The sequence below is a fragment of the Castanea sativa genome, chromosome 7 (genome assembly GCF_040712315.1).
Source record: "Castanea sativa cultivar Marrone di Chiusa Pesio chromosome 7, ASM4071231v1".
Taxonomy (NCBI): Eukaryota; Viridiplantae; Streptophyta; class Magnoliopsida; order Fagales; family Fagaceae; genus Castanea; species Castanea sativa.
In genome coordinates, this window is record NC_134019.1 from 36,245,708 (window position 1) to 36,271,901 (window position 26,194).

Below are 26,194 nucleotides of genomic sequence, written 5' to 3' on the forward strand. Positions count from 1 at the left end.
AGGTTATCGTTATTATCTTTATAAATATCAAGAAATTATTTAGGTATTTTACGAATATGGTAATATAGTATTTCCTTCTCACATTAATAATAGATTTCACTAATTAAAAATTCATCGTATTGTATATCATGAATGTATAATTAAAAAAAGAAAAAGAAAAAAAGCATCAAGTCACAACACTCTAAAAATACCTAATAAATTTCCTAAAATATCACCCTCTCCAAAGTGAGAGTCCAATGCATGTTCCACTTTAAAAGCTTAACTGGTAAAGTTTCTGATGGTTGAATAAAAAATTTGGAATTTAACGCCGTCTACACTAAAAACTTATTAGTGTACTAATTTAATTATAAAGAGTCATTATCGGAAGCAGACGTCATAAGTTAAAACTCTCTTAAAAAAAATAAAGAGTTATTATCAGAAGTAGACACCATAAGTTAAAACTCTTTAAAAAAAAAAAAGAAAAAAGTCTACTATGGAAGAATTGAAGTGCAGAGTATATTTGATATTAAACCAAATGGTGTTGGCCAAGTCGCGGCAACTAGGAGAGCAGGTCAGATTTTGCTAGGTTCGACACGCTTATTGCATGGCTATGCTGGCTTTTGGACCCTTACATTACGCTTAAAACTTCAGAGATATAATGTCAACCAGAAGGTCCAGAACCGGTCACTACGTTATAAGAAGGTCCAGAACCTGTCAAAGATTCGAAGTCAACCTTTTGTAGCATCTTGGCAGACGGGTATACCCATTCAACTAGCTGGGCTTAATCGACCAACCCATGACATAATAAAATTGACTAAAATGCTTCTTCTTCTTCTTTTTTTTTTTTTTTTAATCTTTGGTAATCATAGCGTTGATAATGAGTTAATCCTTAAGAACAATATTTGATTTGTGTAACCCATTGCACATATAAGGAATAAAAATATGCTTTTGCAACATGTTCATCAAAACCTATATGCCTAGCTAGCACTACTCTAATTATTTTATTTATCAGGAAGACACTAAGAGGCCTAATGTCTCACAATGCTATGTAATGCTAAATAGTGTTCTTAAAGTCCTAGACATTGGGTGTAAAAAAAAAAATGTCTTACCATTGAAGTCACTAAGAGAGGGTTTGGATACACGTCTGCGTCTGCGTCTAAACCTTTCCGCGTTTTTTTTTTTTTTTTTTAAAGACCAGCGCTTAGTGCAGTGTTCATGTGACATGAACAGTGCATTAAGGCATATGAACAGTAAAAAAAAGAGTAAATATTAATTTTTTACACATTTAAAAATTATTTTGCTACAGTGTTTTCAGTTTTTAGTAATAAATTCTATCCAAACAGACCCTAATAATATTTAAAATGATTTATAATTACAACGCATGAAGAAAAGAAACAGTAAAACATAATAGTTAAAGATGTCAGTTGTTGGGAATCGAACTTGGGTAGCCTGGTTAGAAGACTGCTATATTAACCGCTGGACTTATAGCGGTAATGGAGCAGAAGTTTCGGGGAATTAAGTAATAATAGTTTGAAATGAAGATCAAATAATGAAAAAGTAAAAACTTCCATTGCCGGGAATCGAACCCGGGTCGCCTGGGTGAAAGCCAGGTATCCTAACCGCTGGACGACAATGGAATTTTTGTTTGAATGTACCCCCCAAAAGAATATATAGTTGTTATACTAATGCATTGACATATCTTAAATTTCTGAATTTATTCTCAGACCACTAAGAGCCATTTGATACATGTATTTAAATGTATATTTTTAGTTTTTAAATAACATTCCATGCATTTTCACTCACATGTAATTCCAAAAAATACAAACAACGTTATTAGAACAATATTACTAAACGGCCCCTAAAAGTCCTTGGAAAATGAAACAAATCTTTTTGTGGATTAATTCCCCTTGAATTCATTCAACTCGGTTCCCAAATAGCCAAAGTGAATAGGAAGTGATCAAATTAAAGCCAAATCCTCCACAGAAACCCAAAGGAAAGGAGTGAGTTTGTGTATCTACTGTCAAGGAAATGCTTCCTTTTCTAATATTAAACCTTTTTTTTTCATCTAGAAAAAAAAAAAACATGATGCCATTTAAGTAAGTAGATTGATTTTGTTTTATCCTATTGGACCATAAACAATATCACCATACATTTTAAAAAAGCCAATATCACCTAAGAATATGATACAATATACTTTATTTATTAAAAAAATTATACAATATTTTTAATGTACAATAATAGTATATCTCTCACTTAAATAATGTGTTCTATCACGAATTGAATTTTATGTGAGAGGAATATCATTATTGTAGCCATGGAGAACTGTTTAACTATTTGTATTATCTATAGCCCTTCATTGAATTTAAATGGAAAATGATAAAATAAAATAAGCATATGTTGTTTATACACACACACACACATATATATATATATATATATATATATATGTAATTGTGGTTATTTTTAAATGTGCTCGTGCATATGCACGGGATTACATACTACTATTTTATAATTTATAAAGAACAATCACAATAAAACACATGAATATGTAATTAAGTTAGTCCAATGAGATAGTTAATAAATTTATGAATGGACTTCAATAATCAAGTGGATTGTGTTTCTTTCTCAAAAATAAAAAAAGCGAATTGTGTTTGACCTAATAATTTGATAGCATGAACGATTTAATGAAAATGAAAACTATGCAATACCACGTGTCCATGGAGTTGGCACAACCCATGGTTAAAAATGATATATACTTGATAAAATTATTAGATATTACCATAGTACAGCAATGTGCTACTACTTACTCCTCAATCCAAACCAATAAATATATATCTTGCATCAAGTGACTTATATTTTATTAGCATGGAGTATCGTGTCAACTATATTTCAAGAATATTTAATAATTACTTAGTCAACTTAAAAGACTACTTTTTGTTAAGTATGTAAGAGAATTAAACTAAAATTTTGCTAACCAAAAATAAAAAATAAAAAAGACGACATGCATCAGGCTAGTTAGTAGTTAGTACAAAGTTGGTCAAAAACACCTATTTTTAACTTCTTTAATTCTTTCTCTTCCATTGTTAGTTTCTTTCTCTCATACTCAACCTAATAAATATAGATTCGACTGATTTTTGGTCCATCATGGCCACTATCTTTGACGAATTTGGCAATGGTAGAAGTGGATTAGGATCCGATGCAATGCCTAGTGCAATTCACCCCTTCTACTGTCACAAAAATATCTTAATATTTCACTTTTTATCTTTTTTTAATACTTTTTATTTAATGGTTGAGATTGAAATTTGCTAATTTTAACTCTCAATTTCAGCCATTGAAAGCAATTGTATTTACGTGCAATAAGTGAAAAAGAAATAGTATTTTAATAGAATGGATAAAAATAAACAAATAGTTAGATGCGAGGTGTATTTAAGGAGTCTTTTGGCTGAATATTGCAAAAAGAGTGAGTTTTTTTTGTGATATGGAAACTATTAGAAGTTATTTGAAAAAATGAGGAAAGAAGCAAATTTCGGCAACGATGTTGCCGAAGTTCTAACAAAAAAGGAAAAGAGAGGAGAGAGAAATGATGTGATGGCTGGAGTGAGAAAAATTTGAAACCAAATTGCCGAAAATGGGAGAGAAAAAAAAATTATGGTAACCAAGTTTCCGAAATTGTAAGGTAGGAGAGAGAAATATTTAATAGGAATTTTGGTATGCCAAAAAAACAAATTGTGGCACCAAAAATTGGAGGAGTCAATCACCTCTTCTTTCTAATTCTTATTATCCAAAATACTTAAAATATATTCTTTATTCATTCCCAATAAAACCTAACCTATTGATATCACACATAGAATCTATGTCATTGATTCTTTTTTTTTCTTCTCCTCGCTATAAAAGGTAGCATGCACCATCACTTTTTGCATTGCATCTCCTCACAAAAGTTACATTTTTCATATTGTTTCACTTACCTTCGATTGTTCATTGCTTTATTACTCTTCTCCTTTACTCCAGTGTGCACAACTAAAGATTGTAAGTTTTGGGTTAATGTGAGTTTTTTTGCTTTGCTTTATTAACTTACAATTCTAGAAATTAACAGATTTATTATTATTGTATAAATATATGCTTTGTAAATATGAGAAGTTAATACATTGTAAAATATATGTATTGTTGTTGTTGTTATTTAAGTTTTAGATTAATTAATTTTTTATGGTTAGGACTACAAGCATTTTTAGTTATATTTGAAATTTACCATAATAAATTGTAATAGTCACCATATATGAATTTGATTATTTTGTAGTTGATAACATATAATCAGCCTATGACTTAGGTGCTTCTCAAAAAAAAAAAAAAAAATTGTGCTTTTAGGCTAGGAATACTATATTTTCACTTATTGCAGAATATTGCATTGTATAGCAAATCTCAAGTATCTTGTTGATATCATTATAAATACTATATCTTGAACTCTTTTAAGGGTCAAACTGATTCACATAAACTTTTCAGTATTGTTGTTATTTTGTATTTATTTATTATTATAAACCTGCCATTTTTGACAACTACAAGTTCTCTGCCTCATATTTACCTCATGACGATGATTAGCCTTATATGTAGAGTTAGGGTTTATTGGTGTTCTGACTTTAAACAGAACATCTTCATGATTGAACACAATAACTGAATGCTTTGGTGCCTTTTTTCCCATTTATTGAATTTATTTTTTGCATAGGCTGTAATGAGTTCACCGGTTGTAACCTCTACGCGTGCCTTAGTATACCGATTAGCAAAGTAGGCAATACAATGGTAGTATGTAAGTTCAACTAACGCAATTATGGGCAGATTTCTAGCACTCTTTAGAATACCGTTGAAGCTTTCAGACAAGTTTGTGATCATTGCCCCATAACGATGTCCACCATCGTGTGCTAATGTCCACTTCTGCACTGGTATGTACCTTAAATACTTATCACCATCTGCATTTAATTGAGTAATTCTATCCTTGGTTATTTGATACTTTTGTAGCTAATTCTCCATGCTTGCCCACATTATCATAGACTTCAAGTTTTTATTCTTGATTTGTTGATTGAAATTGCTAGCCACATGGCGAAGGCAAAAATGATGATACCAAAGTGTCGATTGACATATAGTCCATATCGTTGAAATTATACCAAGGTGACGATCATATACGACACATAACTCATCCCGATTAGTGACATTATTCTTAATACAACGCAAAAACCAACTCCAACTGTCATTAGTTTCCTCCTCCACAATGGCAAAGACAAGTGGAAAAAGTCTATTGTCACCATCCCATGTTGATGCAATCAGTAACTTACAATATCGCACAAAAGCCCAGAACACTCTGTCAAATATCGTACAGCTTGGCACAATAGCGGGTAATGTTCTCCAAATAACCTTGTTGCCCAAGTCTGAATCAGTCAAAGTTTTCAACTATTTTGGCAATAATTGGTAAGATTTGTCCCAATCACCAAACACTCTACCAATTGCCTTTTATTTCACCTCCCACACCTTCAAATAAGAAGGCCGATATTGGTACTTATTGTAAAGAGTCTGTTGAAGTGAAGAAATTTTAATGGTTGGATCATTTTTGACAATATCCCTCAACTCTTTCTCAATAATATGAATGTCTAATTGCTCGTGATCTTGTGTGAGCATGGACTCTGTACATGTGTGTGGACCATTGTATTTCCTAACCTCAAAGAACCCATGTGTATCCCTGAAGCATGCTCAAAGACGCCAAGAACAATGTTTGCAACAAACAGACCAACATGCTGGATCTGACTCTTTTACACTAAATGTTTGGTTCTTTTGAAGTGATCTTGTTTAACAATAGCTTGTAGTTCATCCTTATCAGCAAAAAGCAAGCCCATATAAAACTCTTGGGTAGGGTCCCAAGTACTTTGAATGAGCTTTTCAAATGGTAGGGTTGGATCAATTATATTACCCCACGTGAAAAGCTTAGTGATGAAGGTTGATGGAATGCCATTGTTGGACTGCTTTCATGATTAGGTTCATTGGGAAGCTCCTGTTCATCTCCAACATCATCAAGGACCTCGTCATTATCAATTTGGTCATCATTATCCATGGCCCGCATCTTATCTGATAATATATGGACCGCATTTTGAGTAGTAGTAGCTATGTGGTGCGTATCATTGGGATCATTAGCAGCTCTCTAAGTTGCAGTTTGGTCATACTGAGATTCAAACTCAAAACAAGTAGCTTTTGGTGTGACATGCTTAGTTGGGTTATCATAATTAACATTACTGGTGTTCATTGGCCGATAAGAAATATGTTGTTCCTTAGTTGCAACATGGATATATAGAACATGATAGTCAGCACCACCAATGTTGATTAGGGAATGAGCCGCATCTTCAAAATAATGACTAGTATAAGTGGCATATGGATCATGAAAGTGTCCGCCATGTGAATAACTAAATGATGCACTTAATCCTTCGTTGGCATATCGAATGGGAAAAACATCTCGATGGCTTCTTATGGGCTCTACATTCACATACAACTTTGCACCTACAAATCCATATTGATAGCCTAACATATCGAATATTGCATTGACAATATCATTTTTTACCACAACTTGCTGGTAAGTCACAGGATGTGGATGACATTAAAAAGAAATCTATACCAAATAGTAAGTTTTGAATATTTTCTATTTACATGAAGCGTGGATGCTACCCCATCACATAGATCTTCAAATGTAACACCCTAGCTTAATGGAAGCATAGAAGGAGGTGACTCTTCATAATAAACCCCATTTTCGCTATGTTTAATTATTCAACCGGAATGAATGAGAAAAATGAACAACATTTCTGCCATTTACACTAAAACATAACGATAGTATTAATATATTAACACTACACAACTATTAAAATGCAATACTAGAAGGTAATCCATTAAAAATATTCAATGTTTAAATAGCTAGAGTTAAGAGAATTTTATTAAAGATAATTGGTTCACTGATAATTTATTATTGTCCATTATAGTAGTTAAAATTATTTTTTATTTCCCTTTTCTTAAGTAACTTAGCATAACATTAACATTTAGAAGGATCTGTTATGGTTAAGTTAATTATTTTATGTAGCTCTTCATTTTGTTTTTTCTAAAACAAGACAGATTATATAATGTTCTCATGCATCCATACGATAATAGATAAATATTTCTAATATCGTACAATTTTCGTTATTATTGTTATACTTAAAACTTAGATTTTTGATTTATGAGCGTATACTAACCTTTTTTTTGGGGGGGGGGGGGAGTTTCTTATAGCATACATGTTTATTATAGGCTAACAAAGTAAGTATCTCTTTAAAGAAAATTTATGTCAATTTTGAAATATATTTTTGCTATATGAAATTTTAGGCAAGAATTCATGGACAAATAATTTAAAACATATCATACGAATCAGTTCATATTGCAAAACACATAATACAAAAACAAGATTTTCATGAACAAATAATTTAATAAAAACAAGATTTTCATGCTTAGCTATGCCCCTAAAATATATCAACATGAATATTGTAAACTGAAAAGTAACTACTTAAGAGATGTAACTCACCTTGTAAGAGATAAAGAATGGATAAATATTTGCAAGTGTTGTTCCTTATAGTTGTTTGTAGAATGTATGGCACGCATGAATTAAAAATGGTTGATAAAATTATGAGGGGAACAAGAGTGGAGAAGAAGGTTGATAGAATTTTTAGGGGGGAAAAAAGTAGAAAATAAGAACCGTGGAAACTTCAGTAACATTAGTGCTGTTTAAATAGGATGCAAGTTTCATATAAGTGAAATCCTTTGATTTTAAACTGTATAACTAGATACGCCAGTTGATCAAATACAACACAACATAGACCAAGATGAGACACTCTGATACAAAAAAATTACTTAGCTATAAACATATATTCACTGCAAAAATCTCTGTTTTTTTATTTTTATTTTTATTTTATACAGTGTGCACATCAATCGTCTTTTTCTTCCATAATTTTCTCTCCGTGGAGCATGCATGGATAGGAATCTAGCACAAAATAAGAATCTATGTATTTTTTTTTTGTTGAGAATAAGAATCAATGTACTTGAATCTATTATTATTTGTTTCATAGGGAAAATCGTTCAAATAATACTTTTACAATACAAAATGAAAGAACATGACATACACACAAACCAAACTACTTCGGTAAAAAAAAACCACTGACATACGGAAAGAATAAGAATATGTGTACTTTTTAGAATAAGAATCCAAAATATTTTTTTTTTATCCAGACAATTCTCTATCTTTCTCTCTCTCTCTCCTCCAATTTTTAGTATCTCCATTGCCATAATTCTGGTTTTTTTTTTTTTACTTCCATTTCGGCAATCCCATTGCCACAAATCAATTGTTCTCCTTTTTATGGGCTGCCACAATTCTTTTTTTTTTTCCCTCCAATTTTTGGCCTAAATATTCTTTTCTCCAATTTTAGAACTTGGTTGCCACAATTTTTCTCCCCCTCATTTTTGGCAACTTCATTGCCAAAATTACTATTAAATTCCTCCCCACAAGTTCGGCAACTTGGTTGCCACAATTTTTTTTTTTTTTCCTCCCATTTTCAGTAACTTAGTTGCCACAATTCCTATTTTCTCTCTCCTCACTCCCCTACAATTTCGGCAACTTGGTTGCCACAATTGGTTTTTTCCCTTTTGAGCACTCTTCCTTCGGGCACTTGACCTGGGCAGGAATTTTGGTAACCTCATTACCAAAATTCAAATTTTTTCTCACTTAACCCCTCACATCAATTATCTCTCATCTCTCATACTTTTTGTTAGAATTTTGGCAACGGTGTTGCCAAAATTTGCTCTCTTTCTTCATTTTCCCAAATAACTTCCAACAATACCCATATCACAAATAAACTCAATTTTTTGCAATATTCAACCAAAAGACTTGTACAGTGAGGAGCTAAAATAGAAAAGATAATTGCTCAAGTAAAGATTTGCTATTTGCCTAAAACTTTGTCTAGGCCAAAGTGGATGATGCTTTGAGAAAGCAAAAGATGAACATGAGGATAAGCTCGACTAATAGCTCCATAAAATATGAGAAGTCTAACGTGACACCGATGAAGCCACCACCTGACTTGAGACACTTGCTTTGGGTAACTTGTAATTAGGGGTGTCCACGGGTCGGTCCGGGTCGGGTTTGTGCCCAACCCGAGACCGACCCGATAGAATCGGGTTGAAGAAATACTGACCCGCCGCCGACCGGCGAGGGAGTCGGATCGGTGCGGTCGGTTTTGCACCGGAAGCACGGTCGGTTCGGTCGGCGGCGTCCATGGTGAAAAATCCTGCCATAATTGTTGATTTCCGGCGAAAAAACGTCAAATCCGGCGGAGACTCACCGGATCTGGTGAGATCTCGCTAGAGCCAGTGAGATCTCACTAGATTTGGACAAAATATCACTCGATCTACTTGATAAGTCACCGAAATATGAAAATCTGGTGCCAAAATCTGAAAATTTGAAGTCGGGATTTGGAAATTTGAGGCCGGAATCTGGAAAATACCACCGGATTCTGGAGAAAGTCACCGGAATCTGGAAATAATCGCCGGAATCTAGAATTTTTTTCTAGAAATACCTAGTACATCGGTCGGATCGGGTTTTTTCGGGTTCTGGAGAGGAAAACCGAGACCGATCCGCCGCCGTCGGTTTTTGGAACAACAGACCCGCCGCCGACCGGTGACTTGATCGGGTCGGACGGTTTTCGGGTCAGATCCGGTCGGATTCTTCGGGTGGGTCGGATCTCCGGATTGGATGGACAGCCCTACTTGTAATAACCATGGGAGTTAAAAGTATCACATAAAAGGGAACACTAAAAATGGGAAAGAGAAATTTTATTAGCGATTATAGTGTATCTTTCGGTAAATGCCAGTTGCTCAATAATTTAATTGCATTCTTTATAATTTATATAGGCACTTTTCCTTTTCCATCAATCTCGAATCAATCCTTGGTTTAAAGTCCTCTTAACACCAAATCCATCTGATTGTATTCTTGATCTCGAGAAAAATTCTTGACATACGGAATTTGTGTTTGTTTTCTTTTGAGTTTCTGTTCTTGTTAGTGTTTGTGTTGCTAGTTCGTCTTTTTCTATAGCATAAACGAGCGAAAAAAGGAGAATGGTACAGAAGCCATCAATAATGTTGTTCTTTATAGGAACCACTATGGCAGATCGATTACTACGTTCTGTCAGATCAGAAGCTATGATAACACTTCAGACCAAAACAATTACTCTCTAGGAATGGTTTTATTATCATGTAAAGAAACAAAAGTCACAACATCAAACACGTGGTATGTTCACATATGAGTTTACTGGATATATTTGTTAGTTATTGACATGGTGGGGGCTGCAGGAATAATTGAAGTTATGTTATTTTCCTTTTTTACATTCTAAATTGTTGAAACTGTATGAACTTTTAAGCACCCCAAAACAATTTCAAGTGCAAGTTAAGTCTCTAAACTCTTACTAGGTAGAGAAATATTGTTGAAGGGATCATGAAAGTGTAGTCAAGATACTTGGAAATGAATCAAACTTAAAATGACGAAAAATGGAAAAAGAACTCATTTTTTAAACATTTTTGCAGTCTATAAAAAATGTGTATTAACATAGTGAGCTGGAGGTGGTATCTTATGTAACGAATATATGCAAAATCACTAATGCATAGATGCATATTGGGAAGAGTTTTGCATACATCTGTTGTATATGATATTTTCTGATGAGCAAGAAAAATTCTCTCTTTCATATGAGGATCATCTTGATGGACCATGTGGCTTAGCCGCCAAGTCAAAAAGAAAATGTTCGTTGCATATTGCCATTTCTCTCGAATATGGACAGGTAAAATTATTGATGGCTTGAAACATAGTGCACAAACTTATAATAAGACTCATTTTAGCCGCTAAAGTTCCTCATGACATAATTGCACTTTTATCTCACACTCATCTTTAAGCTAACATTACTTTATCAGAACAAGATTTAAAAGTATGACTGAGAGCTACACTAATATACAACCAAATTAAAGTAGGAAACCGAAATTAAAGTAGTAATCCTTTACAATTAAAGGTAGAATTAAAAGGCACACCCTCAAATTTTATTAATTTATTTATATATTAGCTGATAGATACCTGCAAAAACAAAATCTTCTTCTTTTTTTTTTTCTTTTTTTTTTTTAATATCTAATGAGACTGTGCTGCCTTTCAGGTACTCCCGCCAGGATAAATGCAAGGATTGTGACCTTCAAACAGAGAGAGAAGAAATAAATAAATATAAAGAAAATACAACTTAGAGGACTAGCAAATGACAAAAGGAACTAGAAAGGAATGTTTTAGGGAAAACTCAAATTACAAAAACAGTCTCTACAAAAGAAGCTGGTTTTCAAGTATATAGGGCAGGAATAAAGCACAAAAATTGAAAGCCCTTGGCCCCATGCTCTAGCATCCAGTCCTATTCCATTAAACTCATGAAGAAAAGGGTCATCAGATATCAAAAGTTGTTCTCTTTTATAATTCTAATAATGTAATCGCAGCCATAGGCACACTGAACCCACAAAAAGAACCACACCTTTGTCTTAAAGTCCATCACTATAATAGAAAATTGACTATATTCCCAGAATTATTCTTCTACGTTCACCTTAAGAGTTAAGTCACATGACACAAACCCAACAATGACACAAGATGCATGCAAATGGATCATGATATAATTTTCAATATTTTAGCATTGCTTTAGTTATTTATTTATTTATAGGTTACCATTGATTTTATGTTTCAAAAAATTGAAGGATATAGATGGCAATAAAGAACACTTACTAGGATTTGTGGATGTAAGGACTGCCGTTTGTGAGAAATCACAGTTCCATGGATTCTTTCCCATGGTTTGGTAATAGAGATTCATGGCATAGGAAGCATGTGATGATACAGTGTTAGGGTCAAAGCAGGCGCCCCCTGGTTGGATGGGACCGCAATCAATGCCGTGGCTACAGGCATAGTCAAGATTTGCCTGCAATTGAGCATCAGAAACGCCATTCTTAGGAACACACCAGCCACTTGCTGTTGGTTTAGGTAATGGAGTTGATGGATTAGTGGATGGTGTTGTTGATGGAGTGGATGGAGTCTGAGGGCACACAAAAATAAAAGCAATGTTAGGACACATTATATTGATTAGAAATGCATAATGCAATGTCTGTTTTCTTCTACATCCCATACACACAGACAAATTACAGAGGAAATTAAACAGAATTCCTTCACATCGGTAAATATGCCAAACCATAAAGATTGAGATGATTCATGTTAAAACAAGTAAGAGGTAAGAGATATGTGAATGTGACTGCAACTTTAGAGACACTGTAATAAGATCCCCCAACTTTTTCAGAAGTGGCACTAATGTCAATAATTTTTTTCTTATTCAGAAAATTTGCTCACTTTCTCACAAACCCCAACAGTCTTGAGTAATGATTAAACCAGTACATGCACAATCCACGACTATGCAAAATATTCTTAAGCATTTCCATTTGTGCATCATATGTTAAAAATGGAACCATTTCCAGATCAGAAAGTCATGCTTTAGGTCGCTACCTCTACTTTTTTACACCAATACTCTTTAATAAGGATGAAATCTTTGCTTTCTAAAAGCTTACAACTAGCTACCATGTGCAACTTATCTACAACTTAGACATATTGCTAGCCCTTAAGAAAACACATTGATGACCAAAACTAGGATCATAAAAAAGTTTCCGAAACTTGGGTCATGCTTTGAAGGCTATTTTAAAAAAGCAATCTCTTTATGATTTTAGTGGAAGTTGTTTCCACAACATATGTGATTCGTACACGCCTAAAGAGAAACATATTTATTCCTTTAGCTACATGTCACTTCAATATGAAGCAACTCCCGCATTTTTTTGTTGGTTTTTTCTACCTTTGGTTGTTAGTCCACTTCATAAGCTAAATTTATATTTTAGATTCATCAAGTGTTTGATTGTTCGTGCCCACATATCAAAACTCCTAGTATTCCTCAGGCACTCCACTAAGTTACAAATTGCAAATTTACTTCTTCACATAAAAGTTTGCTTCTCACCTGGCTAGTCTTTGAAAGACCAACATCATATGTCATGGTCAGATCAGGCTTGAAAAGACCAAATGCTCGTTCGGAAGCTGGTCCAGGCTTCAAATCCTCATCATACAGTGCAAAGATATATGTATCCACCGATTTTCCAGGCATTAGAGGGGTCCCAACCAATGATCTAAGGTGAGCAATCAAATTCCCATTGTAGGCCCTTGCATTCTCCACACTGGGTCCTACTTCATTGCTGTCCCCTCTGTATGGCCAACCGGTCTCAGCAACCATAATCACAACATCCTTAAATCCCATTGAATTCAAAGCAGAACGTACGGCATCTACCTGCACATTGCCAAATGATAATCAATCAATCAGCTTTCAAGCACTGATTAAAGTAGTTAAAACTCAATTAGCTCGCAACTGATATGCAATGCACCAATAATTAGACTATGAAAGCAAAAGGGCACCAAGTTTAGCACATAATTAACAATATAGCCTTATAATCCTAGCTGTTCTTCTAAGCTCACTACCTCCTGAATGTGAGATACAGTTTACATTTTACAAGTGAGCTTAAGGGCCCACAATATATGTTAAAATCACAGTGACACGTCCACCATAGAAATTAGACATTTGGTGGTCCCTATAGTGGGAGTCTTTGAAACCATCAAGATAGGTGACTGACTGACTGTTCCGCATTTAGTCCATTCTTCAACAACCAATAATAATTGAGATATTGGAAGGACTTATCTTCCATTATTGCAACTTTGAAACGGGCAGCCTATTACTATTACCTAGCTCAATATGTCGCATCAATTGCACCCCAATGCTCACATGTTTCATGAAAAAAAACAAAGGATTACCATGGATACCAGGAGAAACAATTTTGCAAGAAAAGCTAACAAAAATCTAACTGAGGTAGCAAATTAGGAGTACTAGAATCTAAACTAATTTTGATGGATACAAATCCTCTCTATTTCAAGTAAAATGGAAAAAAGTCATTCCACTATTTACGATTTCATTTTTTTAATTATTAGTAGCATTTAAAATTTTAAATGAGAGTAATTATTCAGTATTTCCTCACATTTCATAGATATAGTATATCACACTAATTAAATTTATTGCAGAATTCACTATTTATGTGAGAAGACATAACATGGTCCCAAAAATTGTATAATTTTCTATTTAAGAGAATTTGATCTCAATTTTTTAATACACCTAGCTTCCTCAACTACCTGGCATGACTATATAATCTTTACTAATTGCCGCAAAAAAAGAAAGAAAGAAAAAAAAAGACATTCATTTATTATACCATTAAAATCTACCAACTCTATTTATTGTCACGTTCAAAAATTAAGGTCCTGTTTGGTATAAGAGTTTAACAATATATTTCTAATTTTTAAACAATATAATATGCATTTTTATACATTTTTTCATTCGCATATATTTCAAAAAAATATAAACAATATAATATGCGTTTTTATACACTCTTTCATTCGCATATATTTCAAAAAAATACAAATAACGATTAACGTTACCAAACTACCAAGTTTCTAAAAGTTGTAATTGATATCTAGTAAAATTTATGGTATTTTTTTAAAGGTTTTTTTTTAAAATTATAGGAAAAGCAAAATCTCGTTAAAGTCCACGTCAGTGACAGTGTAGCAGTGAACTCGTCGGCAAGCAATGGATAAAAAATCATAAAGTAAAACAAAACATTTACGTAGGTTGTGCAATGCAAAGGTTGTCTTGTAGTAATCTTTTCTTGTTGACTTACACGTCAACCCTTTAAAAATAAAAAATAAAAAGAAAATATATTGGGCCGTAAGCCCAACTCAAATAAAAACTCACCTGAGCATCGAACATGTTCAGGTATTTGATTCCATTCCCCGAGTCGACTCGTCCCGCGTTAGGCTGGAAAAGGCAAAACGCTAGCGTTTCAGGCCTGGAATCGCTCTGATACGCAAAGAAAGGATAGGGATTGATCGCAAATGGAGACCCATTGTCCTTTTGGAACTGCAACAAGCCCTTCAACGCGTCCTGGAAAACCGGGTTGAACAACCCGGACGAGGGCGGATCGGACTGAGTCAACACGGCCATGGAATGAACCGTCGAGACCTTCACTTTCCCACCGAGTGAGACCGAGTTGAGGGCATTCTGGACATTTCGCATCGCCGGAAGTAGCTGCGAGATCAAGCCTTGGTCCATCGAGGTCAAGACCTCGTTCCCGACGGTGATGAGCGTGATGTTACTGGCCGGGTAGTAAGGCAACACGTTCGAGTTCACCCACTGAGTCGCCGCGTTCGGATCGGAAGCCAGAGACGGAATGTCGCCGTTGGCGGCTCCGATGACGATTCCAATTCCGGTGTTCGCGAGTGCCTTGATGATCGCACCATCGGCGCCGTAGAGTCGAACCTTTCCGATCGCAGTCGATCTGAGGAGACTCGCGGTTGCCGCCGGCGGTGGAAGATTGTCGGCGATTTGGCCGTAATTCACTCCGATGAATGACTGAGACTCTGTTACAGTGAAAACACAGAGTTACAAGTTATAACGCAAATTCAACTCGAACGAGTCAACTCGGGCGAGTGAGGAGAAAATAAAAAACTGAGAGTAACGGACGGCCAAAGCGACGTCGTATAATGACGCGGTGGTGTTCGTGCCGTCACGTGTTGGAAACACTAAAAAAAAATCGTTTTCAGGTTTCAGTTACAACTTCCAAGTTGTTGTTCCTATCTAATAAATATATTAGTAGAAAAATAATAGCTTAAGTTTCACTTCACTGAAATTCAAAAATATTCTCGAAATCAACAAAGTAACGGAATAATAGAGAATTTTGGAGATAACGATTAACGAACCTGCGAAGTTAAAAGCGGTGGTGAAGAAGAATGAGAGAAAGAGAAGCAGTGAGAGCTGTGACTGTGAAAGCGTTGCCATTATTACTATTTGTGAAGCAAAGCAAATGTGTGAAACCGAAAGAGATGTGAATGCTTTGCAAGAAAACGATAGGAGAGAGAGGTATATATATAACGGTTGGATCAGGGGGTGGGTCTGTGTGTGTGTGTGTGTGTGTGTGAGAGTGAAAAATTTTCCACAACCTTAGCTGGAAGGGACTTTGTGTGTGTGAGCAATTTGGTATCCACTTTCCACTTTGCAATTTGCTGTAAGAAAGGAAGGGGCAAAGTTGGAATAGAAGAACTGTGTACTGTGTGCTGTGGAGACTGGTATGTTGGGATTGGTGTGCACGTTTGAAATGCTTTTGAGTTTTGAGTTTTGTTTGTGTGGTATGGTAACATGTGAGGGTTAAAAAGTTTTTTCACTGAGCTTGGGTTTGAGTTTCAGAGTTGAGGCAGTTTCCTACCCAAATTTAATCACATATTTTTAGTTTTAAATATTTTTAATTTTTAAACAATATTATACGTATTTTTACCTACTTTTTTACGTATATTTATTTTCAAAAAAATTATAAACTGTTATTTAAACACAAATACCAAACGGACTCTAAGAGTTTGAAACTGAGAAGCTTGGAGGGGAGGCTATTAGTGTTACTTATCCAATCACTGGTGGCTCCACATTGAGTTCACACGATCAGGAAAAAATAATAATTATTAAAAAATTTATAATTTTTTTTATCTTTAAAAGAATTTGTGACAATTCTAAATTTTTTTAAGTCTAATATAATTAAAGTTTGGACAAAATTTGGTAACAAATTTGGTTGTAGGTTAAAACTACAAGTTTACAACTCCATTCAATATTTTTTTTATTAGATGTGAATTTTAATAAATTCACATTTTAATTACATTTTCTTCTTATATTCTCTATATTTGCAAAATTTTAAGAAGATCAAAGATTAATAGTTATGTCATCAATCATATGTTTAAATCTTGAGTTTTGTAGTTAAAAATTATACATAAAAAAATAAGTTTATGGATATAATAGTAAATAACATTTGATTGACATGTATTTTAAGAACATTGAAAACATACAATTTGACAGTTAAATTTTTAAAATATATAGCAATGTTAATTTGTTTCGTGAGGTTATAGCCTTGTGCTACAACTCAGTTTATAGTCAAACTTTGCCCTTAAACTTTAGTCAACTTAACAATATATTAGATCCTTATAAAAAAAAAGTCTAGGAAAAATTTTGTTTAACTAAAATTTTGAAAGAGGTGTAATTTGCAACATTTATAATGAGACTATTATGTAACGATTTTAAAATAAGAAAATTCGTTTAAGGAAATTCTAAGACTTTATGTGTTTGCATGTATGTGTATGTATTTTTTTTTTTTTTTATCATCAAATATATGAAGTTATCTTTTTATTAGATTTTTTATAATTTAAATTTCTCAATCACAGCTCTCAAAAAAATTTCTAGAACCACCACTAGACTCAATTACCCAATTATTGAATAAATTTATGGATACAGCTAAGATTTACAATATGCAAAAATGGTTGACTCATGATTGTGAGTAGTGAGCACTTCTAGTTTCAATCTACCACCTATTGCATGAGACTTGTCATTTCTTTTTCACATTTTTACCTCTTACAATCTACCACTTTAATTAGTAATAATTTATGTTCTAGAAATTCACTTACACAACGGGAAAAGGATCCCTTTAGTAGATAAAAAGTAAAAAGCCCAATTCAATGTATCAATTGCACAAGGTTATTATTATTATTATTATAGGGGATTTGAATCTTAGTTCTAGATGAAACAATACTATTAAACTACAAAGTTCAAATCAATTGCACAAGTTGATTGGCTGTAAAATGCTACAAAAAGTTTTATATTAGGAACGGTCTTTTTCAACTTTAATTATAGTAGTACTCTATTTTTTTTTTTTTTTTGGTTGTTCGTGTTGAGTGGGAGGAGGCGGTATATCCTGCACCCGGCATATATGTCGGGTGTCTCACACAGGGGCGGGCCCCACACACTGTGGGGCCCGCCCCTGTGTCTCACACCCGGCATATATGCCGGGTACAAGATATAAAAATTGGAGTGGGAGAGGGAACAATGACTCAAAAGAGAGAGTAATCCTGTGGTTGTGTTTGTGACTATAGTTAGGGGTTATGCGTACAAAGAGGAGAGGAGGCCACATTCATCACTTTTACATTTTCCTTCTTTGCTGATAGAAACCAATCAGATTCAGATACCACATTACCAACTGGCAACTAGTACTAGTAAACTGACACATAAACATTCAATAATTTTTCATTTTCTTTGTAATGTCATATACCATCTTACCTGCAACAATTCCATTATTCCATGCATTGCTAAACCCAGCCAGACCTCTAATTTTTTAGACTTGACTGTGTGGGACTCTAAGATGGTCACTTGCTCCACCTGGCTGTGTTATATTGGGTTTGGAATGGCTAATAAAGACGAGTTCCTTTTTTATGGAGCTCAGCAACTCAACTACACATAGACATAGCCAGTGGCAATGGGAACAAAGACTTCCAAGTTCCAAGTCATGATGAAGTCACAACCATTTCTATATGTGCCAAAGCTTTCCACAAGAGAGAAGAAAAAAAATAATTGTTTAGAAAGACTGAAAGGAAAAAAGAGATAAGAATAAAGGTGTGGAAATGAAAAACTTTGTGGAGAGCTTTATGGGACCATATATGACAGGTTCGATTATGTAACCTACTATTCTAACCTCGAAGTAATATTCAAATATATAGTACTTTTCAAACGTTTTCACTTGTCAATATCTCATAATAATATAAAAAGGGGGTGGAAATTTTGCTTAATCATTAAGCGGCAAGGATTTAAGAGTATGGTTCTTGGTCATAGCTGGGTGTTACATAAAGAAATGATTCACGTTTTTAATAGGTACCACAAAGTTAACAAAAGTCCTATGCTTGGTATAGAAGTTTAAAAATGCAATGCATCAATTTGAGAGGTTAACAATGCGTGTGGGAACAAAGACTTTCAAAACCTTTGACGCTTTCCAAAAGAGAGTTCTAGACTGAAACAATTTTTTAAAAGGACTGTAAGTCTGTAAGGATAAAAGATAAGAATAAGACCTTTGAATTTTTGCAAGGAAAGTAGATGAGAATAAGGTCCTTCCAACAATCTTAAGAAGTTGATTTAGTAGTTTTTAAGGCCTCATGATATCCATGGGATATTGGGTTCGAAATATCTTGGGGTCATTCTCAAGAGATTCTTCCCCATAATTACCCAGTATATGTAAGATGGGATGACTACAAATGCCTAAAGGAATAGTCATATACGCAAAGAGATCTAAATATCCATACTTCATAGCATGTCTTGACTTTACTATAAAGAACATGTCTCCTTAAATGTGCCAAAGCATTTCAACATTAATTTGGAGGGCTTTACATGGTAACCCCAATGTTGTGTAAAACCCAAACCTCTAAGACATGAACATGATATACTAATAGAAATGAATTCAATTAATCAAATTTTAAAAATTATTAGTTACTATTTTTTTTTAAATAACAAAAAATTGGGTAGAGAGGGAGGCAACCTAAGTTAGTGTTTTCCACCTGGAGTAATTTTTAGGGCTCTTTCCACTGCGGGATTCAAACCTAAGTCCTCCACCTCCCAAACTCTTAAGAGTGAGCCCATAATCGCTAGATCAACCACCCCGTTGGTATTAGTCACTACAAGATTTATATATAAGTTGATTAAAATAATGCATCAATTACTCCAATATGTGTAGGATAGGAGACTATGCATGTCAAATGGAATAATCAAATACTCGAAGATGTCTTTGTTAATTACACATTGTTGGTGCAAACACAATGATAATGGAAATAACACAAAGAGAAACTGAATAATACTTCTGAATTTTTTATTAGTTTAAAGAAAGAGATTACACAACACTATTTGGACTGAGGCGCGGCACTCGCTCTCTTTAAGGAGATTCAAGCCCTTGGTTGGCTAAACTTTGTAACCGGTGCAGACCGTCTCTGACTTGTCTCCCCCAGGATACAACAGCCCAACAAGTGTCGTATGGCTAGAACAACCTCTGCACAAAGTGTTCAAGCTCAAAGCTCCACCAGAAAGAACATCCTTCCTTGCTAAGAATCTCTCTATTTTTTTTTTTTTTTTGTATGTTGCAGTTACTTGGATTGTGTCTGAATGAGTCTATTTATAGGCTCAATGGGCCTCACGAAATTACTACCCAAATTAATCTGATTAATTAGGTCCATTATTCTGATATAGTGGGTGTTACAAGATTAATTGCTGGATATTATTCTGATGGGCTGGAGTTACACAATTAATTGTGAGATAAGGAGTTTTCTGAATAATGAAAAGGCCCAAACGGATAGTCCAGTAAGTGGGTTAATGGCTCATTATTTTCCATAATAAAAATGGAATATAAATTCGGGCCATTTACTCACCAACGGATATAGTAATTACTCTGAATGGGCTGTCAAGTAGGAGGATCCAAGGTGCTGATTCATTTCCAAATTTGACACCTCCACCCTTCACCTCCCCCTTGCGCACGTATCTGGCCCAATATTTGAGACAATTCATGTTAGCCCATTAATCACCACAATTAAAAAGAACAAAATAGTCTCTCTCCTTTTCAATGTGGGATTAAACATTTTCACTAACTCCTCATTTTCCACATTCACTCCCACATCTTTACATTTATTTTATCACATTTATTCATTTTAATTATTTAATATTAAAATGCTCCAACAATCCCCCACTCATTTTAATATTAAATTTTTAGTTAAAGAGAGATTACCAGGCAAAGATGGGTCACTATGTATCATGAAGGTGTGCTCTGCATTGAACCTTCACTTAGTAAAACAGCGATCTCAACTCTAGAGTCGTAGTGGTCTCCGACTTGAACTAGGACTGCTTTTGGGAAATTAAGCGTCACTGCTTACACATAACAACCCAGGTGTTGACATGAGCTTTTATAGCTAGCACTTTACGGCCATGTGCTGATCCCGGTTTCATGAGTGTATTTGAGATTAAGTCCAAATCTCATAGGGAGCAGCCCCACCCCCACACTCACATAGGTGAAATTTTGTCAAGGGTGCTCCTGTAATTCTGACACCCCACTCATACGAGCTACAAATTTCATTAAGAGTTTTTTACTCAACCTCTCCACATTACAGGATAGACGCACTTACATCATAGGGATGAACAATTAAAAAATTATTTACAAAATAAATAATTAACAAAATAAGTTGTGCATTTCTTACGACCATCGTATGATTCATTTTTCCCATTGAACCTAATTCTCAAGATCTCTGGTCTTTGGGTTGGGTATCCTCATATATGGCTCATGATTCTATGGACTTTAGTCCCATCCCCCTCGATGTATTCCATACTCTATCTTTTGCCAAGGCCTTGGTAAATGGATCTGCAAGATTATCATTAGATTTAATATAATCCACAGTTATGATGCCACTACTCAAATAAGATCGCACGGTACTGTGCTTTCTTCTTATAGGTCTGGATTTAGCATTGTAATAACGGTTTTTAACTCTACCAATTGCAGCAGTGCTATCACAATGAATTAATATAGGTGGAATTGGCTTTTCCCAAAGTGGAATTTCATATAACAAATCTCTAAGCCAATTTGCCTCTTCACTAGCTGAAGCTAATACTATTAATTCAGCTTCTATTGTTGAATTAGCAATTATTGTTTGCTTTTTAGATTTCCAACAAATAGCACCACTACCTAAGGTAAAAATATAACCAGTGGTAGAGAGAGAATCATCTGACAAAGTATTCCAATCGGCATCACTAAAACCTTCAATCACAGCAGGGTATTTTTTATAAAACAAGCCATAATTTTTGGTACCAATTAAACATCTCATGACTCGCTCAATAGCTAGCCAATGATCTCTATTAGGCTTGCTAGTAAATCTGCTTAGTACTCCTACTGCATATGCAATGTCAGGTCTAGTACAATCAGTAGCATAACGCAAACTACCAATGATGCTAGCATAATCCTTTTGATTAAAAATCTCACCATCATTATTCACAGGAAATAAATGAACACTAGAATCAAAAGGAGTAGCTACACTTTTGTGATCATGAAAATTATATTTTCTCAATATTTTATCAACATAATGTGATTGATCAAGATATATTCCATCACATGTTTTTGTAATTTTCATGCCCAAAATAAAATTAGCCTCACCAAGATCTTTCATATCAAAATGACTTTTAAGCATATTTTTGTCTCATTTATAACATGCATATTTGAGCCAAAAATCAACATATCATCCACATAAAGGCTAATAATAACATGAAAATTATTCCATGATTTAGAATAAATACATTTATCACATTCATTTGATTTATAACCATTCTCAATCATGCAAGAATCAAACTTTTCATGCCACTGCTTAGGTGCTTGTTTTAAGCCATATAAGGATTTAGTTAGCTTACATACCTTGCTTTCTTGTCAGGCTCTACAAAGCCTTCGGGTTGATCCATATAAATTTCTTCCTCTAGGTCCCCATTTAGAAAAGCAGTTTTTACATCCATTTGATGAATTTTTAAATCAAAAATTGCAACAATAGCAATTAACAATCTAATAGATGTAATTCTTGTTACCGGAGAAAATGTATCAAAGAAATCAAGATCAGCTTTTTGTTTAAAGCCTTTTGCAACAAGTCTAGCTTTAAACTTATCTATTGATCCATCCGGTTTCAACTTTTTTCTAAGGACCCATTTACAACCTATGGTCTTACAACCCGGTGGAAGATCTACTAATTTCCATGTTTTATTAGAAATTAGAGATTCCATCTCATCATTTATAGCCTCTTTCCAAAATATAGTATTAGGTGATGTTAAAGCCTCTTTTAAATTTTGGAGATTTTCCTCAATGTTAAAAACATAATAATCAGGACCAAAATCCTTTTCAACTCTAGCTCTTTTACTCCTTCTAGGTTCCATTTCAAAATTTTCTTGATTTTGTAAATGTGAAGTAGAAGAACTAGGTTGTGACAAAATATTTTCTTCACCCCCACTATTTTTTCAATTTAAAAGGAAATTTTTCTTCATGAAAAATTGCATCACCGAATTTAAAAATTATTTTGTTTTCAAGATCAAAAAATCTATAGGCTGCACTATTAAATGCATAACCAAGAAAAGCACAGGTAGTAGCTCTTATACCTAATTTAGGTATTTTAGGGTCAATAAGCCTTACATAAGCAAGACAACCCCATACTCTCAAATATCCCAAATTTGGCTTATGTCCTTTCCACATCTCAAAAGGTGTGGTGTGTGACTTTTTATGTGGCACCCTATTTAAAACATGACATGCAGTTAAAATACCTTCACCCCAAAAATTTAAAGGTGTACCAGATTCAATTAACATGGCATTTGTTAACTCAATTAAAGTTCTATTTTTTCTTTCAGCCACACCATTAGAAGCAGGTGAATATGGTGCAGTAGTTTCATGGATAATTCCCAAAGACTGAACAAATGAGTTGAATGCACTTGATTCATACTCACGGCCTCTATCACTTCTTATTCTTTTTATTTTTCTACCAAATTGGTTTTCAACTTCTTTTAAAAAATCTTGAAATTTTTCAAAAGCATCACTTTTATTTTTCAACAAATAAATAGTTGTATATTTTGAGAAATCATCAATAAAAGTGATAATATATCTATTTCCTCCACGAGTTAAAATTCCCTCAAATTCACATAAATCGGAGTGAATTAACTCAAGCAATTCGGTATTTCTTATAACACTTTTATGAGGCCTTTTTGTAATCTTAGTTTGACTACAAGTTTCACATTTTTCAAAATCTTTTGACAGTCTTGGAATTAATCCTAAACTACTCATGATTCCTACATATCTACTATTTATATGACACAAATGAGCATGCCAAAAATTAACAGAAGAAAGCATATAAACTGAACTGGTAGATGCTTTATTATTCTCAACATTTAATTTAAACATTCCATCACAAGCATAACCCTTTCCCACAAATAATCCCTTTTTAGTGATTACATAATTATCAGATTCCATAGTTTGCTTGAAGCCAGCGTTGTTAAGCAAAAAACTTGACATCAAATTCTTCCTCATGGATGGAGTATAAAGTACATCTTTCAATGTTAGCACACGTCCAGAAGTGAATTTCAATTCAACCTCACCACTCCCAAGAGCCTTGGTTTTACTAGAGTCACCAAGCATAACAGTTTTTTCTTCTTCAAAAAGAGTGTACAATTTGAACCAATTTTTATCATAGCAGACGTGCCTATTAGCACTAGAATTTGCCCACCACCCTTCAACATATTGCACCATATTGATGTCTGTAATCATAGCCACTAAAGGCTCTTCGGTTATGTTAGCCTGCAGGACAGATTCACGTTTCCGAAATTTGCAAAATTGAGCAATATGCCCACTCTTGCCACAGACAAAACAGGATCTATTAAATTGATCTTGTGAAGGGGGTCCTTAGTTCTTATTGTAATTTTTATTCGGGTTTCCCCTTCACATTTCCGAAATTTGCAAAATCGAGCAATATGCCCACTCTTGCCACAGACAAAACAGGATCTATTAAATTGATCTTGTGAAGGGGGTCCTTGGTTCTTATTGTAATTTTTATTCGGGTCTCCCCTTCCTTGAGGTGATCTATTATTGTTTTTAAAGGCTTTCTTTTTTGGCTTCAATTGACCATTTCTATGAAAATTATTTTTGGGCATATTATTATTAGATGAAATAAGGTTTAACTTTGTGGTTGAATTACCAATTCTCTCTTGTGTCATGAGTGCATCTTGTCCTCTAGCCTCCTCCTCCACACGGATGCGGGTGATCAAAGTCTCCAAGGATGTCTCCTTTTGTTTGTGCCGCAACGTCTTTTGGAACTCCCTCCAAGATTGTGGTAGTTTGTCAATTATGCCAGCTACCACCAAATTGTCTCCGATCTTTATGCCTTTGGATCTCAACTCTGCTACAATCATTTGGAAGTCTTGTGCTTGATCCACCACCGATTTTCCATCCACCATTTGGTAACGGAAAAATCTACTAGCAGCATACTTCTTTGCACCTGCCTCCTCGGTATCATACTTGCTTTGTAAAGCTTTCCAAATTTTTTTAGCAGACTTGTAAGTAGTATCATAATAATCATAGAAATGATAGGCAAGACAATTCAATAGATAAGAGCAACAATTATATTCATCTTTTGTATACTTATCTATTTTTTCTTGATGAAGAATATATTCTTCGTCATTCATCTCATCGGTAGGAATCTTTGACGGATTCTTCTCAGTGAGGATGTAGGCAACTTTGAGAAGGCTCAAGTAGAAGAGAACATTTCCTTTCCACCTCTTGAAGTGGGCTCCCTTAAAGCGAAAGGGCTTGTTGAGATCTCCAACAGGCTCATTTGGTTTCTCTTGTGTAGACTCCATGTGTTGAATCTCCTTAAAATTGTTGGTGCAAACAGAATGATAATGGAAATAACACAAAGAGAAACTGAATAATACTTCTGAATTTTTTATTAGTTTAAAGAAAGAGATTACACAACACTATTTGGACTGAGGCGCGGCACTCGCTCTCTTTAAGGAGATTCAAGCCCTTGGTTGGCTAAACTTTGTAACCGGTGCAGACCGTCTCTGACTTGTCTCCCCCAGGATACAACAGCCCAACAAGTGTCGTATGGCTAGAACAACCTCTGCACAAAGTGTTCAAGCTCAAAGCTCCACCAGAAAGAACACCCTTCCTTGCCAAGAATTTCTCTATTTTATTTTATTTTTTTGTATGTTGCAGTTACTTGGATTGTGTCTGAATGGGTCTATTTATAGGCTCAATGGGCCTCACGAAATTACCACCCAAATTAATCTGATTAATTAGGTCCATTATTCTGATATAGTGAGTGTTACAAGATTAATTGCTGGATATTATTCTGATGGGCTGGAGTTACACAATTAATGGTGAGATAAGGAGTTTTCTGAATAATGAAAAGGCCCAAACGGATAGTCCATTAAGTGGGTTAATGGCTCATTATTTTCCATAATAAAAATGGAATATAAATTCGGGCCATTTACTCACCAACGGATATAGTAATTACTCTGAATGGGCTGTCAAGTAGGAAGATCCAAGGTGCTGATTCATTTCCAAATTTGACACCTCCACCCTTCACCTCCCCCTTGTGCACGTATCTGGCCCAATATTTGAGACAATT

The 26,194-nt window shown here is 34.4% G+C and overlaps 1 protein-coding gene and 1 non-coding gene across 2 annotated transcripts; both read right to left on the bottom strand.

Moving 5' to 3' along the window:
* Positions 1-1,544: 1,544 nt before the first annotated feature.
* Positions 1,545-1,616, bottom strand: TRNAE-UUC (transfer RNA glutamic acid (anticodon UUC)). The gene has a single exon. It is a non-coding gene; the product is annotated as a tRNA-Glu (tRNA).
* Positions 1,617-10,938: 9,322 nt separating this feature from the next.
* On the bottom strand, positions 10,939-16,181 carry LOC142643283 (glucan endo-1,3-beta-glucosidase 7). Its single transcript, XM_075817832.1, has 5 exons — positions 15,917-16,181; positions 14,913-15,577; positions 13,083-13,406; positions 11,819-12,122; positions 10,939-11,247 (listed from the first exon to the last, which is right to left on the bottom strand). The coding sequence occupies exons 1-5, from the start codon at positions 15,993-15,995 to the stop codon at positions 11,210-11,212; spliced, it is 1,410 nt and encodes a 469-aa protein (XP_075673947.1). The 5' UTR covers positions 15,996-16,181; the 3' UTR covers positions 10,939-11,209.
* Positions 16,182-26,194: the final 10,013 nt, after the last annotated feature.